This window comes from Vigna unguiculata, chromosome 2, assembly GCF_037176805.1.
Source record: "Vigna unguiculata cultivar grain cowpea cultivar isolate G323 ecotype 2 chromosome 2, ASM3717680v1, whole genome shotgun sequence".
Taxonomy (NCBI): Eukaryota; Viridiplantae; Streptophyta; class Magnoliopsida; order Fabales; family Fabaceae; genus Vigna; species Vigna unguiculata.
The window spans coordinates 18,308,592-18,326,973 of NC_140793.1; the positions used below are offsets into that span (position 1 = coordinate 18,308,592).

Here is an 18,382-nt window from a genome sequence, read left to right on the forward strand (position 1 = left end):
TAGCGAGAGCTCATGGTGGCGCCTCATCTGTTGGACGTAATCCTATGGACCTTCCTAAATGGAGTCCTTGGTGGTGCCTCACCTATTGGACTTAATTCCATGGACCTCGTGGTGAGAGTTCATGGTGGTGCCTCAGCAAAAGGATGTAATTCCACGCGAGTATCGTGGTGGTGCCTCAAGGCTAGGACGTAATTCCACGAAGGCCACGTGGTGGTGCCTCTTGTAAGGGTGTAATTCCGCGAAGGCCTCGTGGTGACACCTCATTGCTAGGACGTAATTCCACTGCTTGGTGGTGGTGCCTCAGTTTGTGTATCCGGATAGTCAAGTCTTGGGATCTCAAATGATTTGGGAATTTATGGGTGAATGTCTGTTACTTGTGTTTGACTGTGAAAGTGCATGTTATGATGTAAGATTTCTTTACACTGGCTTACCCTTTTGCTTGCTTGTATGTTGTGTGCGGTTTTCTCTATTGCGATGATCACCAATTTCATTGATGTGAGTAGATGTGAGAATCTCTGGCAGTGGTAATGATGGTGGAGACGCTGTAGCTAGGGATGGCAATTAGGGCCTGGCCCGCAGAAAAAACATGGGACGGGCCAGGATAGTGAGCCCGCAGGCCTGCACGGGCTCGACTCGCATAGGCCTGCGGCCCGCATGGGCTAGCTCGCGGGCCGGCCCGCAAACCCGCATAAAAAAAAAACTTGTACTTATGTATATTAATTACTTCTTTTATAGACTCTTGCATTAACGTTTCAAATTCTTGTATAACCGGAAAAGACAAGTAATATGTAATTTTTAATGTGCTAAAATTTAAAGAATACATTGTGTATGTCATAGTATGAATATGATGAAAATGTTGAATTATCAATTTATCATCTAATTCCCTAAAGTCTTTACTTAATTTTGTGAACTTCTTAAAGTTTCCCAATTTTTAAACATTGAAAGTTTTATTATAAAAATTAAAAAAAAAATTAAAAAAAAAAGAAAGCGGCCGGCCCGCGGGCCAAGGAGTATGCGGGGCGGGCCAGTCCGCGTTGTGCGGGCCTTATGCGGGCCGGGCCGCATTGCCACCCCTAGCTGCAGCTTGATGAATCTTGGAAGGGTATCAGGCTCACTTTGAGGCCCACAACTTTTGGAATTTTAGTAGTTTAAGTTTCTCTTTAATGAGACTCTGTATCTTGCTTTAGACCGTGGAGCCTTTTTCTTTTGCTATGAATATGTTTGGAGTACTGTGTACTTCATATCTCAAATCTTTGTACTTTCTGGATATTTATATATGCGGCGTTTAATTAAATTGGATTTATCTATTTAATTGGGACGTTACAAAGGAAAGAAAAAGGTTTAGGTTAGATTTTAGATTTGTGAAAAAATAAAATTTAAAATGAAGTTTTGCCTATATATTATTTATTTAAAAGTTGCTGTTAGTTCTATATTTGTATATAGTATTATATTAGATATCAATTTTTAATTAGAATCTTAATGAATAAAAATAGTTTATGTATTTATTTAATAAAATAAATAATTAAATAACTTTTATTTTTAAAAAATAATTAAATAACTTCTATTTTTAGAAATAATGGTTACATAAATGTTTTTAATATTATTTTCATAAAATTATATATATATATATATACATATATATATATGTATATATATATATTTCAAATATATTATTTTTCTAGTTTTTAATTAACTATTTATAAAATAATAAAATTGTAAAATAATAAAATTATATATATATATATATTTTAATGTTCTAAAAATATGAATTTACCTTAGTATAAATATAATGCATAACAAATCAAATAAAATTAAACCAAGCATACATTATCTTTATATATAAGGTGGAAATTCACGCAAGTATTTAAATTTCGGTCACATTATAACATGTATGGATTCAAGATGTAAAACCTATTAAATAACCAACATTGTATTGATTTTCATTTATTAGATATATTATAACATCTATGAATTCAAAATAAAAAAACCTATTATACAACCAACATTGTATTGATTTTCATTTATTAGATATATATTGAAGTTTTTTTATTTGTCAAAAAGAAAAAAAATTGTTTGAATCCGTACTTTTAGAAAATTAAAAACTTAGCAAAATAACTCATAATTTCGTGTTTGAAAAACAGAAGGGAAAGTTGATTCAACCATGCTTTTAAAACACAGGAATTCGAAGGTCTCGGGTTCTGAGAAACTCCCTTGGCTATTGTCCTCCTCGGAAGCGTTAGGGTTTTCAGAGCTTCATTTTTTTTTTCAACGCTCACTCGCCATTGGCTATAAGTGGCATTTACAAGATAAAACGAACCGCTATTTGACCTGTTCTACAATTCCACAGAGTATAGCAATCAATTACTTCTCACTTCCATTTCAGTGAACCGAAACTTTGAAAAATATCGACATTACCTCGCGACACGGTATGGTGTTTCGTTCCTCTGTCTCTGGATTTTATCTCTAGGGTTTTGTTGACAAATTTTGACTTGCCATTTGAGCATTTTTGGTTATTTTTTTATTTTATTTCGAGAAATATTTGGGATGAACTGAGCTGAGGGTAATTTTTTTTTTAATTTTGTTAATTCCGTAGTAATTAGTTCAGAAATTCTATATCTTTCCTTCATTTTTTGTTGTTGAAGAATGTATACTTTAAATTATGCTAGCTTGATAATTTAGTAGTATTTTCTAACAATTTGATTTTAACTGTATGGCTAGAAATTTTGAGAGGAAAAGAAAATGTCCATAGCTGATGAGCCGCTATATCCCATAGCAGTGCTTATAGATGAACTGAAAAATGATGACATTCAGCTGCGATTGAACTCGATTCGGAAGTTATCTACGATTGCCCGGGCTCTTGGGGAGGAGCGAACGCGTAGGGAATTGATACCCTTTTTGGGTGAGAATAATGATGATGATGATGAGGTACTTCTTGCAATGGCTGAAGAGTTGGGGGTGTTTGTTCCTTTTGTCGGGGGAGTGGAACATGCTCATGTGTTGCTCCCACCTTTGGAGACGCTTTGTACTGTTGAGGAAACTTGTGTGAGAGATAAAGCTGTAGAATCACTTTGTAGGATTGGATCACAAATGAGGGAAAGTGATTTGGTTGAATATTTCATTCCTTTGGTGAAGGTCAGATTATACTGTTCCATCGATATGAATGCCTTCGTTGTTACTATTTATTGAACTATGTATTGATTGATTGTATTTTATAGTTTGGTAAGTAAAGTTTTTCCTTCTTTATGCATTGTTCGAGTGCCTAATGTTATGATTATGCCATTCATTTAGTTTTTTTGGATTTGTACTGTTTCCTGTGAAGTAAACTTGTGAAACCAAACAAGCTGTTGGTTAATGTATCCATGTTAGACTGTCTGTTAGAATAATAAAGTTGCTACAAACCCTTGACATGTTGGGGTTTTGGGAAGGTTAGACTTATTATGAGTTTGTTGTAGGCTGCTTTACTTTGCACTTGGGTGAGGCTGATTCCGCAACATGAACTTTTAACCAGGTAGTTAAATGGCTGCAACTCTAACTGTTGCACCAAAGCTGAGCTTATGTTAGAATATCTAGAAAGTATCTCATTATATTGATATTGTATCAAAGAATATATTTCAGAGTATAATAGATAATCTCTTAAATTTTTTATCATATTGTGTATATATATCTTGATTAGTTTCCTTATTTGATTTGATCATGAGTTGGAGTCTAGTACCAGTATTAATAGGGTTGATTGTGATTTCTCTACCAAAATTCTATTAATTTTCAATGACATGCCCCATATCTTACTTATATTGCTCTGCTGCATTTGCCTCAATATCTAACACTCTGGTGGCATTAATTGGTTGTATGTGTCTTAAAGCATATTCATGAGTAATGATGTATTGTATAGGTACTGTTCAATATCCTGTCATTTTTTTAATCTTGTTTCAGAGGTTGGCAGCAGGTGAATGGTTCACTGCTCGAGTGTCTTCATGTGGGCTATTTCACATTGCTTACCCTAGTGCGCCGGAAATGTCAAAGACAGAGTTAAGATCAATATACAATCTGTTGTGTCAAGATGACATGCCTATGGTTAGAAGATCTGCTGCATCAAATCTTGGGAAGTTTGCTGCAACTGTTGAATACACTCATTTGAAGGCTGACACTATGTCAATTTTTGAGGATCTCACTAAGGATGGTAGTTGAATACATATTTCTCATTCTTTCTAGATGGATTGATTGATTTGTTTTGTAGTTTCAATAATAATTTTTCCTTAGTGCAAGGTGACCTTTTAAATATGTAATTTAACTTTAAAACATGGTTCAGATCAAGATTCTGTTAGATTGTTGGCTGTGGAGGGTTGTGCTGCGCTTGGGAAGCTGCTGGAGCCACAAGATTGTGTTGCGCATATACTACCGGTTATTGTCAATTTCTCACAGGTGCATTTTTAAGAGTGAAATATACTAGTAATGACATAATTAGTTTTTTTTCTTTTTCTATTATACTCGAAACTATGTGCTTAACCTAATGATGTTAAGTTTCTATGATTTATGCTACAATTTTTCTTTTGGACTTTTTGGAACCAAGAATTCAAATAAGATTTTTATAACTAGGATGGAAAGAACAATGAATAGGATATTCTGCTAATATATATGATGTGGAAAAAAATGTTTAGGCAGCAGTAAGCAATAATTATGGAATTACTTTTCTTGATTTCAGAAAGAAACAATACATTGGTGGTATTTAAAGGAAAAACAAAATCCTAATAGAAGAAAATAAATCTCTTGAAATTAAGACTCTAAATAAGGAGCAAATCTACCAGATAAACTCGTAATTTCAATCCGTTAGTATTAGGGATTTCTTACAATCAAATCTACATATATTATTTAATCAACATGTATTTATTGTAATCTAAATGTGCAATATTTACACCTATATCTCAACATCCCCTCAAGTTGAGGAATAAATGTTCTCCATTTTCTGCTTGGTTATGAGATTATGGAAATTTAAGGTATTAAGTCCTTTTGTCTGAACATCAGCCACCTACTGCTTTGACGGAATGCATGACATGCATACTAAATGTTTAATGTGTATCGAACACATAAGGTTATACATTTATAAATAAGAAAATACAAAGAGATGGGCCTAAGCCCGTGTCATCTAACACTCGTCCTCAAGCTGGTGCGTATAAATAAAATGTATCATGCGTGTTACAAATATAGTCAATTTTAGGATCCCATAATGATTTACCAAAAATACATTCTAGTTGATCATTAGAATTAAGAAACTCAGTCTTGATGTCTCTAAATACAATCTTTTCTCTAATAAAATGACAATTAATCTCAATAGGACTTTGGGCAAGTTGAGGTTTTAAATACTTTGGAAACATATTTATGATGCTTCAGTTCATGGCGACCTAAGTTGTGGGTTATTTTATACCCTGTGCTGAGCACTGGTTCAACACCAATTTCTAAGGAGTTGCTAAGTGTATGTCTTTTGAAATTGGGTATGGCAGAGCTCCCCCTTCCCTAGCTAGCTTTGTATTAGGGGAAACTGGCATGGAAGCATTATCATGGGAGTTGATGACACGCAATGAAGCCCTCATACAATTGAAATTTCCTCTGGAGAGAGCTCAAGGACATGGTTAAATTTGCCAACTGACATTGGAAACCATCAGAAATCAAAGTGGGTAATTGGGTATATCTAAAAATTCATTCTCACATACAACCATCTATGTCTACAATGTACCCAAAGCTGTCAGCGCACTATTACGACCCATACCTTGTCCTCAAACAAGTTGGAGCAATGGTTTATTGACTACAACTTCCTTATACCTCTTGCATACATCCAGTTTTCCATGTTTCTTTATTAAAATTAGCTGTTGGGACTCATTAGGTTGAGAAAGAATTGCTCGATGAACTTCAAGGGCAAACTTCGGTTTGTTTTCCCCCATCACTTTTTGGATAGCAGGATTGTACAACATCAAGATGAACCAATACAAGTGTTGGTGCAATTGCAGGAGGGACGACCAGAGGCATCTACATGGGAAGATGTTTTGTTTCCACAACATGTGACTAGTTTTGAAGAGTTCAACATTGAGGACAAGGTTGTTCTAGCAGTAGTGGGTAGTGATAGATTGGGGAATAAGGATAGGGTTTGGAATCTATACCATAGAAAGAAATTTAAGAATAATTGTAGTTAGCTGTTATGGGACAAAGACTTTTGTAAAGTCTATATATAGTCTTATCCCTTGAGGTGTTGGGATAAGAAGGATTGTAGTTTGTTAACAGGGAATACTGTGAAAGTAAGATTGTTTGCTTTGTAAACATTTGTTGAACAGATTACCTGAGGAACAATCAGTGTTAAAGGTGTTCTTTCTATGCTTTCTTGGTGATGTTTCTATTTTCTGATCAAGGCGTGTGTCAGTTTCTGCCAAACTGAGTCCCCATTTTTATTTAATTAATGTACCTTTGATCTGATTTGATCCTAAACAGGATAAGTCGTGGCGTGTGCGATACATGGTTGCAAATCAATTGTATGAGCTTTGTGAAGCTGTAGGCCCTGAACCTACCAGGTATTGTTTCACCAGAGGAGTAAACATGCTGCATATGTATCATTTAATTTGTTTATATATTGTGTCAATATATTGTATAGTGATCTGCGTTTAATTAGTTGTAGGGCTGTGCTAATGCTTTAAAACCTTAAATGTCAAAACTTGTGATTCCTATACTGTTTTCCTCATATTTACTAAGGTCGATATTCAATGTCCTATCGCTTTCTGTTTATGTTTCTTAAGATAATCTCTTATTACTATTATTTTGTATAGAACGGAATTGGTCCCTGCCTATGTGCGGTTGCTTCGAGACAATGAAGCTGAAGTACGGATTGCAGCTGCAGGGAAAGTGACCAAGTTTTGCAGGATTTTAAATCCAGATCTCTCAATTCAGCATATTCTTCCTTGTGTGAAGGTGTGCCTTTCGTTTTGGTCTTGAAATTCATTATTCTAAAACTTATATTTACAGGCTAAACTACTTTGCAACAACTTTTGCAGGAATTGTCATCTGATTCTTCACAGCATGTTCGCTCTGCTTTGGCTTCAGTGATAATGGGAATGGCTCCGGTGTTAGGAAAGGTATGGCTATCAAATGTCATTCTTTACATTTATTTTGGTCTTAGTGTTGCAAAAATCCATATCGTTCATGCTTAACTATATGGTTGCTTGTCCTTTAAGTTAATAGGTTTTTCTTTTGGTACCTAGCAGCAAAATACTGAAGTCTACTTTTTTATGTTTCTCTTTCCTTTTGTTTAAAATGAAGGGTAGAGATCGTTTAGTGCTTTGGGTTGTGCTGTGTATTTTACAGTTTTACATATGAATCACCCGATTGTGGTGCATGGGTCTAAAAACAACTATGTACTGAAATATCCCTTTTCTAAATATGTAATTTTATCTTTTGCAAGTTAGTTTGGTGATATAAATGTTGTGGACTTTATTTACGTGTGCAGTAGTTAATCAGAATCATCCTTTAGGAGGCATTGGGTTCAAGCTATATGTTACAAGAATACTACGACCAAGAGCCTTATTTCTTTTTAAATTTTAAAAATGTTTGAGTATGATTTAATCTTTCAGAAAATTATAATGATTTGAGGAAAAAGTAGGTAGTGGAAATAGAAGTTCATATCTTCTTATCACATATTAACTTCTAATATTCTCAAGACAAGACAACATATGTACTCCCCTCCATGGGCTTGAAATCTAGCTTAATATGCTACTTTATGGGAATCAACAACAGAGTTTAGTGCACTCTACTTATCGTGGCCAACAACATTGTCAAATGTGTAATGTAGCCTGTGAGAGTTAAAGCCTGTCCAATGTTATCTATGTTTCATGTTTGGTTTGTGTTTGGCATACCATTCCTCAGTATTTTTAATATTTATTTTATGAACTATCTACTGTATGTTTTGTACTTGGCTGGTTATTTTGTGGTATCCAACTTCTAATATTTTTTTGTAAATTTTTATGTTGGTTATACTAATACTTTTAATTCTACTACTAGGGCTGTGGCAATATTGTTTAACCCTTCTTTTGAAGAAATTATACTTCACTACCTTTTTTTTTTTCTTAATTGCAGGATGCAACAATTGAGCAACTTCTTCCTATTTTCCTTTCCCTTTTAAAGGACGAATTTCCTGATGTGCGCCTAAATATCATAAGCAAGCTTGATCAAGTGAATCAGGTTTGTAACGTATGAGTGATTTATATTTGCAAATTACTTTATAACTTTTGGCAACCTTATTTCCTTTTTAGTTTTTGAATATTCTGCTAATTCTACATCGGAGCATATAATCTTATCCCACCTATATAATATACATGCAAAATTAAAGTCATAACGAAATCTAAATTTGCAATGATATGTTGATCAAATCTTTGTTGCAGGTCATTGGAATTGATTTATTATCTCAATCTTTGTTACCAGCCATTGTTGAGCTTGCTGAGGATAGGCATTGGAGGGTTCGACTTGCAATAATAGAATATATACCCTTATTGGCAAGTCAATTGGGTGTTGGTTTTTTTGATGATAAGCTTGGTGCTCTTTGCATGCAGTGGTTACAGGACAAGGTTTGTGGACTCCATTTGATAGTTTGTGCATACTTTAGGAAACCACATTTTCTATATGACTATTGTCATTAACCTCATTGTTTATGGTAGGTTCATTCAATCCGTGAGGCAGCAGCTAACAACTTGAAGCGCCTAGCTGAAGAATTTGGTCCTGAGTGGGCTATGCAACACATAATTCCACAGGTTCATATCTTGGACTTAAATTCTTATTTTAGCATAATACACTATGCCCATATGAATGTATGTGTATTGGAGGGAGGGGGAGGGGGGGGTTGGGATGTTCTTGTTTCCTCAACTTGACATTGTTATCCTTTTATTGCTTCATACTTTGTATGGGTACATTTCATTGTTTACAATGTGATGAAATTTTAGAAAGTTATACGAAACCATACCATGAATTTTGAATGAACAAGGAATAGTTTTATGGCCCATTTGGTTATCCACCAAGATAATTTCACACTGGCTATTTGGGCACCCATCTTCATCATATTTAATGGTTCAAAACCAATGTTATCAAAATCATTTTTTCTCCAACCAAGCTAAACAAACAGGATTGGGTTTGGTCAGTTTATACAATTTTGGTGCTTCTAAACTGAACCAAGGTGACTGGTTAGCAAAATAATTTTTTAAATAGGTTTTGTTATTGGAATATGTAATGTTATTTTATTAATATTTTCCTTTTGTATGTATCCAACTTTAGGGTTTGGGGCAATTGCGTTACCTTCTTTTGTATCCTATATATGTACAAGAACATAGACACTGTTCTTCTATCCATCCTATTTGTTCAAGTTGGTATCAGAGCGGCTACATCTCACTCTGTTTTCTTCATTGTCTCCACTGTCATTGCTTGCCATCGCATTGCTGCCGTTCGACTATTTTGGTAAATGAAGCTAGGTTTAAGTGTGCCTCAAGGAGTGCAACCCAATCGTGGTGGTCAAAACCAGCCAATCATCCACATGCCCTCACGTGCCAATCTATGCGCTTCTTGTTTGTGGTGCGTTTCCTCCACGCGTTGCCTTCTCATCATTGGAACACCTCTTTTTGATTTTCCGAACTCTTCTATCCCCATTTCTGACTTCATTTTTCTATTCCAACCCACCACCCGTGTAGGGGCACGTTCTCTCTCGGTTTTAGGCTTTATGTTATTTGTCCTTAAGTTTTGTCACTTTTTTTATATGGATTCAATAAGTTCTACTCCTTTTATTTTGGTTACTCCGACCATTACAAGTTCAAGGCTCAATTGGAAGAACTATTCATCTTGGTTTGCTTCCATGGAATTATGGTTCCTTGGTCAAGGATGTTGATAGAAACCAGGCCCGGCCCAAGAGGAAGCGAGATCAGTGGAACAAATTACTAAAGTGTATGAAAGAAGAAATTGGAAATCCATCACTTGGGGGTCCAAGAGCACGAACATATGAATAAGGATGCTCCAACTATGTGCTATTTTAGTTGAGCCCGATGTTTTAAAGATGCTCCGATCCTTCAAAACATGTTTCACTTTTTGGAAGAGTGCACAGGAAATTTTTTCTAATTATATCAAATGTCTATTTGATGCAACTCAAAGGTTCTCATGTGTGTAAATATGTGAAACCAATTCTAAAGTTTTTTATGAAGAGTACCAAAAAATTGAGGTATGAGTCTGAGAAATCAATCAATCAATCAAGGTCAGTCTGCTTCAGTGGCAAGTGTGTCAACTACATGAATTTCTTGATACCTCTTGTAACATTTCTTCATTTTCTTTGATTTCTTACCCCAAAATTCCTCATCTTGTTACTATTGTGATCACCTAACAACTCTTCATATTGTCTCCAATCTGGTGTTTTATGAGAGAACTAAAATATAAAGATTGATTGTCATTTTGTTAGGGAGTTGTTATCCAAATATCTTATTACTGAATTTGTCAGCTCTAATGAACAACTTGTGTGAAAAATCTGTAAAAGGACTTAGTATTTAGTTTATATGTTCCAAGCTTTGTGCATATGATCTATATGCTCCAGCTTGAGGGGAGTGTTTAAATGTTATGTTGTTTTATTTTAATATTTCCTTTTGTATGTACCCAACTTTAGTGTTAGGATTTCAGGCAAGTGTCTTGCCTCCTTTTGTATCTTATATATACTTAAATAAATAAGAAACACAATATTGCAAGAAGATATACACTGTTTTTCTATCCATCCTATTTGTTCAAGTGCTTTAGTTGAACAAAACTTGGATTTGTGGTTTATTTCAGTCCAAGCTGTTTTCTGTTCTCTGTTAAGTCCTTTTTTTTTACAGTTCCACAGTAACTTCATATCAAGCTTGTTAAGTCTCCCCTCTCCCTTTCCTATGGTCTACGATCCATATTATGATATTCACTGTTAATATAGTATACCCTTTACGTTTTTTGTAGATCTACCAAGTGTATCTTACAAGTAATGGGTTTTGGTATGTGTGAAACAGGTTCTGGATATGATTAGTAATCCGCATTATTTGTACCGAATGACCATACTTCAATCCATCTCTCTGCTTGCTCCTGTGATGGGACCGGAAATCACTTGTTCAAAATTATTGCCCGTTGTTATTACTGCATCTAAAGACAGGTATTCTAGCTTTTTAAGCGTGGTTATAGTGTTGGGTAATGTTACTACTACCTTTCTAACTGCTCCCCGTTTTATCCCCTATAGAGTACCCAACATTAAGTTCAATGTGGCAAAGGTCTTGGAATCAATCTTCCCCATAGTGGATCAATCTGTAAGCAGCTAAGCTTCTCATACTTGTATTGTATTATAATAATAAACCTTTATTGGGCTTTCTGTCTATATTCTGTGTTTTGTTCTCTTTTTGTGTTTCGCCTTATTCTGTGTACATAATTTTCATTTAGGTTGTGGAAAACTCTATCCGACCTAGTCTGGTTGAGCTCAGTGAGGATCCCGATGTTGATGTGAGATTTTTTTCCAATCAAGCACTTCAGGCTATTGATCATGTCATGATGTCTAGCTAGGCTGCAATCTTTACCATGCATTAGATTGAAGCCTTTTGTAGAGATGCTAATATTTCCACCTATTGGAATTCCTGTGTTCTACTTGGGTTCTTCTCAGTGATAGTTAAGTGGTTTTGTGAGCTACATCCTAGTCAATAACGATTGATATGATTTTGTTCCCTTGTATAATTATGTTGATTGTATCATTACTAGGTTCCTTTTTGTCCTCGTAGAGATTAAACTGCTGGTCCTGTGACTGCTAAAATAGGATTTTCAAATGTTAATAGGGTAAGTGTGATTTAGATTTTAGCTTGTAAAACTTTTTTTCCATTAGTTAATTATTTATTTTTGCAAAGAGCAATAATGGCTCATTGTCCTTAACCCCACCATGTTTTCTAAAATCATACAACGAATGAAAATGCTTTGTAACAATTTTATTTTATCCCCTATTGGCCAACCGTAAATAGCTCTTTTGGATTCATAACCCTTTATTTCTACAGTTATTTTGACTCAGTTCCTACCAAAAGTTGGTGTTATTTATATTTCAAACTTTTTTTAACACAGACTAGGACTAAAAATATAAAGGTAAAGTCATCAAATTTGAAAATATGACTATTTTTAACATGAAATGAAACTATTAACTTATTCAGAATGTCCAACTAATAGCATAAAGACCAAGAAGGTTTATTAGTTTTAGTTTTGATGTATTAAGTAATGTAAATACTTAAACTGGTGATTGCATTTCAATTAGATCATAATTTTTTAGTTGTTAGATTACAAGTTTCTTGTATCATGGATGAAAAATTGATGTTTACTTTTCAAATTATATTAACATGCACGTATTTTGATAGTCTTTTATTGTTTAATTCTAATAAAAAGGTTATAAGGTGTGATTTGTTTTCAAACTGTTTGAATATACATCAATATCGAAATTTTTATAGTAGAGAAGAGTATAAATGTTAAGTTTAATGAAGGCTTGCATATTGATAATAAATTTTGATTTCACATTTACAAATTAAAGATCGAAATGAAACTTTAGGATGTGCTCTTGAGCCACAATTAGAAGAATGTGACTTCATGTCTCAAATCAAACCAAGGAATATAGGGAAAACTTTTCAGACCATGACTAGATGGTGGTTATGCAGAAAGAGCTCAATTATTTCACTGGAAACATCTACACTATAGTTCACCAACTTGAACAAAAGAGTATGATCGGAACTAAACGAGTTTACATAAACTAGTTAGATGAATTAGGTAATATGAAACAAAGTTATCACTAGTATAGATTTCATTGGAAATTTGCACCTTTTGCTTGATTAAAAGCTATTCGAATTCTTGCTTGACTTTGTTTCTCATAAAAGTATTAAATTATATTAGATGGATGTGAAAAAGCCTTATTAAATGGATATATGGATAAATAAATTTTTGTAGGAGTACCTATTGGATTTGAACTTTGGCTTAATAGAACATACCTTTTAAACCTAAAAAAGAGTTTTAAATGGTGTGAAACGATCTTTCAAAATAAGGAAGGACAACACAATTATTTTCTTTTAGAAAATGATTTTATTAGAGGCAAGAGCAATACGATTTTTAAAAAGCATAAGAAAAATGATTTTATAATAGTTCAAATTCACATTAATAACACTACCTTTAGTGCTATATATTGGTGCAAAGTGAGTTTGAAATGAGAAGACTAACATTGTTATTAGGACTTCAAATCAAATAAATATGAAAAAATATTATCACCGATCAACCGAAGATCATCAAAGAGATGTTTAAGAAATTCAACACAGGAAAATATAAGTTTACGAAGACTCTCGTGAGGAAAGAAATAAAGCGTAGAATCTATCCAAGACGAAGCAAGTAAAAGTGTAAATTCCACAATCTATACAAATATGGTAGGTTCTTTGCTTTTACCTTAAAACTAGTAAATCAAATATTATATACAATGTTTATTTATGAACTAGGTTTCAGTTATATTCCAGGGAATCACATATTGGGGTCGCGAACTATAGTATGAATGTTTAGCATATGCACGTTCACCTTATTGGACCGATCATCATGACCGACAAATTGACCAATAGTGATTGATTAATTGCTAATCTCGATTAGGACAGGTAATGTTGGTTAACTGGTGATTGGGCCTCTATTAGGCCTTCTAAAAGGTAAAAACCCATGAAAAATAATATAAACAGGTGTTCAGGTGAGGCAATTGTTGTTCTTTTACTCACACATTTATCGGTAGAATACTTTGTGCATGTACCATTTGAGAAGACCGATAACACAACTGTTGGAGGATCTAGCGAACTAAGGAGAACTAGAAAGCTTGTCTGAACTGATTGGCTAGGTTGTAAACAAGTGTTCAATAGAGACTGTTCGACCGTGTAAAAACAGGTTGTGAAAAACTTATTATAAAAATCAAGATTCCACTTTTGTAGGGTACAATAACACTAGCATGTTAGAATAAAGATGATAAACAGAACACTAATGGAAGAGGCCAATTTCTTGAATTTGACTGTATTTATTGGTCTAACAAGAAGCAAAATGCAATTGCTTTATCACAATAGAATTTGAGTATATGTTTGTTGTCAACCGTTTCTCTTAACTATTATGGATAAAATATCAAATGAAAAATTATTCTACTTTGGAAACTGTTCCGGTCTTACGTCTCGAAGGCCGAAACCGAGAACAACTGAAATCGAGAACAAATTGCCTCTCTTGCTCTTGAATGGATAAATAAAGACTCTTTTTTCCTCTCTACAGATGCCCCTTGCCATGCCACTATTTCTCTTTTATATAGGCTCCCTTTCCTTTTAGTTTGCTAAAAGTCGTGTTGACGTGGCCACTCACAACTGATTCCTACTTTCTTGTTGATATTAAGTCCTTTATTTTAGGAACACACTAACCACGTCATTTTCTCCTAACAAATATATTTGTAATGGACTTTGCCAGGACGTCCCATCATGGGCCTGGTACCTAACCAGGATGGGCCTGTGTTGAGATTTACCGGAGGTCGGAGTCCAACCACTAGCATTCCGACCTTCCCACGAAGTCGAAAACCGAGCATGGTGCCAGGGACAGTACACATCCCTCCGACCCTTTATCACTTCATCGTGATTAAGGGTTGCTTCCTTACCCTGGACTGCTCGCTCCTAGGGATTGGGGTTAGCCACGTGCCAAACATCTAAGGTCATGATTTTGAAAAGCCTGAGTGCAAGTAATGATTATTTTCACCTACTCCTTCCACGAGTCAACCATCGAAAAAAAGTGGTTTCTTTAATCTACGGTTATGCTTTTGCCCTTTATGACCGTTCGTCTACTCCATCTCCTGCCCCTAACAAGTATTTTTCTTTCAAGGGTAGCAACAATGTTTTCTCTTACCTTTAACTTCTGGGTTTTCCAACTTCCCACGACGATCCTTCACCAGGTATTTTGTGTTCTTTCTTCTCCTTCGTGCCGACTAGATAATAAATACTTGTTCCATGTTTCGCTTGCTCCATATTTTCTGCCTCACATTTCCTTATTCTGCTCCCTTCTCTATTTCCCTACCAATTCATGTTTTGTTTGGTGAAAAAATTAAAACCCTTGATATCATTTTGCTATTCTTGTGGGTATTCCATAAAATGTCGATTTGATTTTGCTGATACGTCCTTTTATGAGTATTTTGAACTTCTTTGCACATTTTGCCTTACACCAATGAATATGCTCTCGTTGCTAGACATTTAGGGTTTATATGCTTCATGTGATACATGAGTGTCAGTTTGCCTATTTACCTTTATTACGTTGTGTAAAGAGAGAGGGAAAGAGGTGAACACTTTTATTTTGGGTTTTCAGATTTCACTTGGTCTTTGAGCTTAGAACTGATGTGTAAGATTCCGATTATTTTGCCGAGTTCTCGAAGCGTTACCAACCCGACTTGCTTAGATGACCACCTATAACCCTTTATACCCTTAGGCCCCTTTAAACCTGAAGAGAGAATCAACCAGTCTATATACCGATAAGAGGATAAAGACTTTTAGAAGTAGGCAGACTTTGTGTAAGAATAATGAGGAAGATGTAGTTGCGGGGACCTGTGAAATAGACAAACTTGTGTGCAAGGATGACACTCTCCCACCCTTGCATAAATTTACTTTTATTTATGCTACGGTTTTTGAGAGGCTTGGACTCCGACTACCCTTTAATGACTTTGAGAAGGGGTTGCTGACCCTTCTTAATGTGGCCCCTACCCAGTTACACACCAACAGTTGGACCTTTGTTCGAGCTTTTAGTATATTATGCTCGGGTCTCGGTATTTAACCTATTCCCAACATGTTCCTTTACTTCTTTGAGTTGAAATGTAGCTCATCTCGGTAGCTATGGGCATCTTTAAGTAGCACCAATGGCTGAGGCTTATTTACCCTATATCAGTCTTTTTATAAGGGTTTTAAATGTGCTTTTGTGAAAATTCTTGCACCTCCCCATAATCCCACTTTGCTAGAAGGGTTTACCTTATATTGGTCAAGATACCCTTCCCCATAGAGTGCTCGGCGAATTGAAGACCTAAACCCCACCGAGTAGAGAAGTTGTCAAGTTCTGAAGGGTGTAAAGGTCGTTTTTGACATACGTAAGATCCTAGAGCTCGAGCTTCAAAAAATAGACTTAAAGTTGTATATCGTATATATTTCTATACTAAAAACCCTTCGCGAATGCGCAGAGAAAAAGAGTGTGGGGGAGCCTTTTATTCATTTTTTCCATAATCTTGTCAAATTTATAGAAAAGACGGAAATATAAAGAAGATTTTACTAACTAAAGTAGAATCGTAGATTAACGGCATTCCATGTCCATGGGATAGGTGTTCCGTCTAGAGTCTCCAACCGATATGTGCCACCCTAGAGTGCCTCTTTGACTCTGAATGGTCTAACCCACTTCGATATGAGTTTGTCCTCTCTCGGCGAGATGAGCTTTACGAAGGATTAAGTCACCCTTTTGGAAGTCTCGTGAGATGACTTTAGTTTTGTATCTTCGCTCAATACGCCTCTTAATTGCTTCGCCTGTTATTCTTGCAAGCTCGCGTACCTTGTCTATGACATCCAAATTTGCTCGAAGGTTGTGCTCATTTCCCTCTGGCGTGAAGTTTTTCACCCTGCTCATCAGATAGTCCGTCTATATAGGTAAGAGAGAGTCCATTCCGCATACTAGACTGAAAGGTGTCTCCCGTGTGGTTGACTGAGGTGTAATGTGGTATGCCCAAAGCATGCACAAGATTTCGTCTGGCCAGGATGACTTGGTTGTTAGTATCCTAGCTTGAGTGCCCTTAAAATGACTATTTTAGCCACTTCAACTTGGCCGTTCGTTTGAGGGTGCTCCCCTAAAGAAAACATTTTGCTTTATTCCCAATTCGCAACGTAATTCCCTAACGTGTGTGCTTGAGAATTGTGTTCCATTATCCGAGATTAACTGGCGAGGCATGCCGAATCGACATACTATGTTCCTCCATATGAATTTCTTAACTTTGGTAGCCGTGATGGATGCCACAGGCTCGACTTCTATCCATTTTGTAAAATACTCGACTACTACAATAAGGAAATTCATCTGCCGAGTAGCCAAGGGAAATGGGTCGAGTATGTCTATTCCCCATGTGTGAAACAACCAGGGGGTGTTAATAGAATGCAATATTTCAGGAGGAGCCTAATGCTAGTCTAATTGTTTTTTTACATTGATCACACTTCTTTACATGATATAAACAATCTTCCTTCTCAACATTAGTGCTCGTTCACCTATGTGACTGCCGCAAATTTCTTCATGAAGCTCGATCATGACTTTCTTCGATTCCTCGTGATTTATGCATGTTAGTATCGGTCGTGAATAGCCAAAACGAAACAAGTAACCATCCAATAGAGTGTATCGAGAAGAGCTCCTTTTTACCCGTTAAGCCTCGTCCTCGTCTACTTGTAATGCCCCATCTGCCAGGTATGTCTTTATAGGAATCATCCAGGAATCCTTCCCTGGTTCTTTTTCCAAGATTGCCATAATTACTAACTCAGATGCTTCTACTCGTGGGGTAGTTAGTGTTTCTTTGATGACCGACCTTTGTTGGTAAGGTTTTGTGCAACTAGCGAGCTTCGAAAGGAGATCTGCTCGGTTGTTCTCCTGTCGAGGCATATGAGTTTCCTGAAGCTCTAAAAAAGCCCTGCTAGTTTTTTCACGTATTCAAGATACTAGGCAAGCTGAGGATCCTTGGCCAAGTACTCGCTATTTACTTGCCCCGTTACCAACGATGAGTCGCTCCTAGCTGTCAAGTGAGTTATTCCTATTTCTTTGGCGAGAAACATTCATACAATTAAGGCTTCGTACTCAACCTAATTATTGCTTGCTTTAAAGAAGAATTTCAGCGATTGCTCGATGAGGATGCCCCTGGGCCCTTCAGGACTATACCCGCTCCATTTCCTCGTTGGTTGGAGTTTCGATTAGTGGAGAGTATTCATGGGGTGGATGTGCCTTTTTGACTTGAGAGGCAACCTCTTTGGTGGGTTCAAGGGGCATTAACTCAACTATAAAGTCAACCAATATTTGGGCTTTGATTGGACCTCAGGGTTCATACTTGATGTCGTATTCTACTAATTCTATCGCCTATTTAACTATACTTTCTATGATATCCATCTTTTTTAAGACTTGCTTCATCGGAAGATAGATTCTCACTTCAATGGTAAAACTCTGGAAATATGGCCGAAGCTTCCTAGTCGATGTAAGACCCGAAAAAATTAAATAAATTAATAAGTATTTATTTAATAAATGCGACAGCGGGAATCCCTAAGTTATTTAATGTGGAGAGAAAAGACAAGGAACAAGG

The 18,382-nt window shown here is 35.8% G+C and overlaps 1 protein-coding gene across 3 annotated transcripts; it reads left to right on the forward strand.

Moving 5' to 3' along the window:
- Window positions 1-2,140: 2,140 nt before the first annotated feature.
- LOC114173438 (uncharacterized) lies at window positions 2,141-11,917 on the forward strand. 3 transcript variants are annotated; one of them, XM_085669826.1, is made up of 14 exons: window positions 2,141-2,426; window positions 2,719-3,132; window positions 3,931-4,177; window positions 4,307-4,419; window positions 6,475-6,554; window positions 6,807-6,948; window positions 7,032-7,112; window positions 8,110-8,214; window positions 8,415-8,597; window positions 8,688-8,780; window positions 9,298-9,591; window positions 11,034-11,173; window positions 11,258-11,324; window positions 11,455-11,917. In XM_085669826.1, exons 2-14 carry the CDS (start codon window positions 2,740-2,742, stop codon window positions 11,572-11,574), a joined length of 2,058 nt encoding a protein of 685 aa, XP_085525952.1. In that variant the 5' UTR covers window positions 2,141-2,426; window positions 2,719-2,739; the 3' UTR covers window positions 11,575-11,917. The 3 variants fall into 3 exon arrangements, with proteins under 3 accessions (XP_085525952.1, XP_085525953.1, XP_027913642.1); XM_028057841.2 differs by lacking the exon at window positions 9,298-9,591 and having other exon boundaries at window positions 2,145-2,426; XM_085669827.1 differs by lacking the exon at window positions 9,298-9,591 and having other exon boundaries at window positions 2,143-2,426; window positions 11,034-11,324.
- The last annotated feature ends 6,465 nt before the right edge of the window (window positions 11,918-18,382 follow it).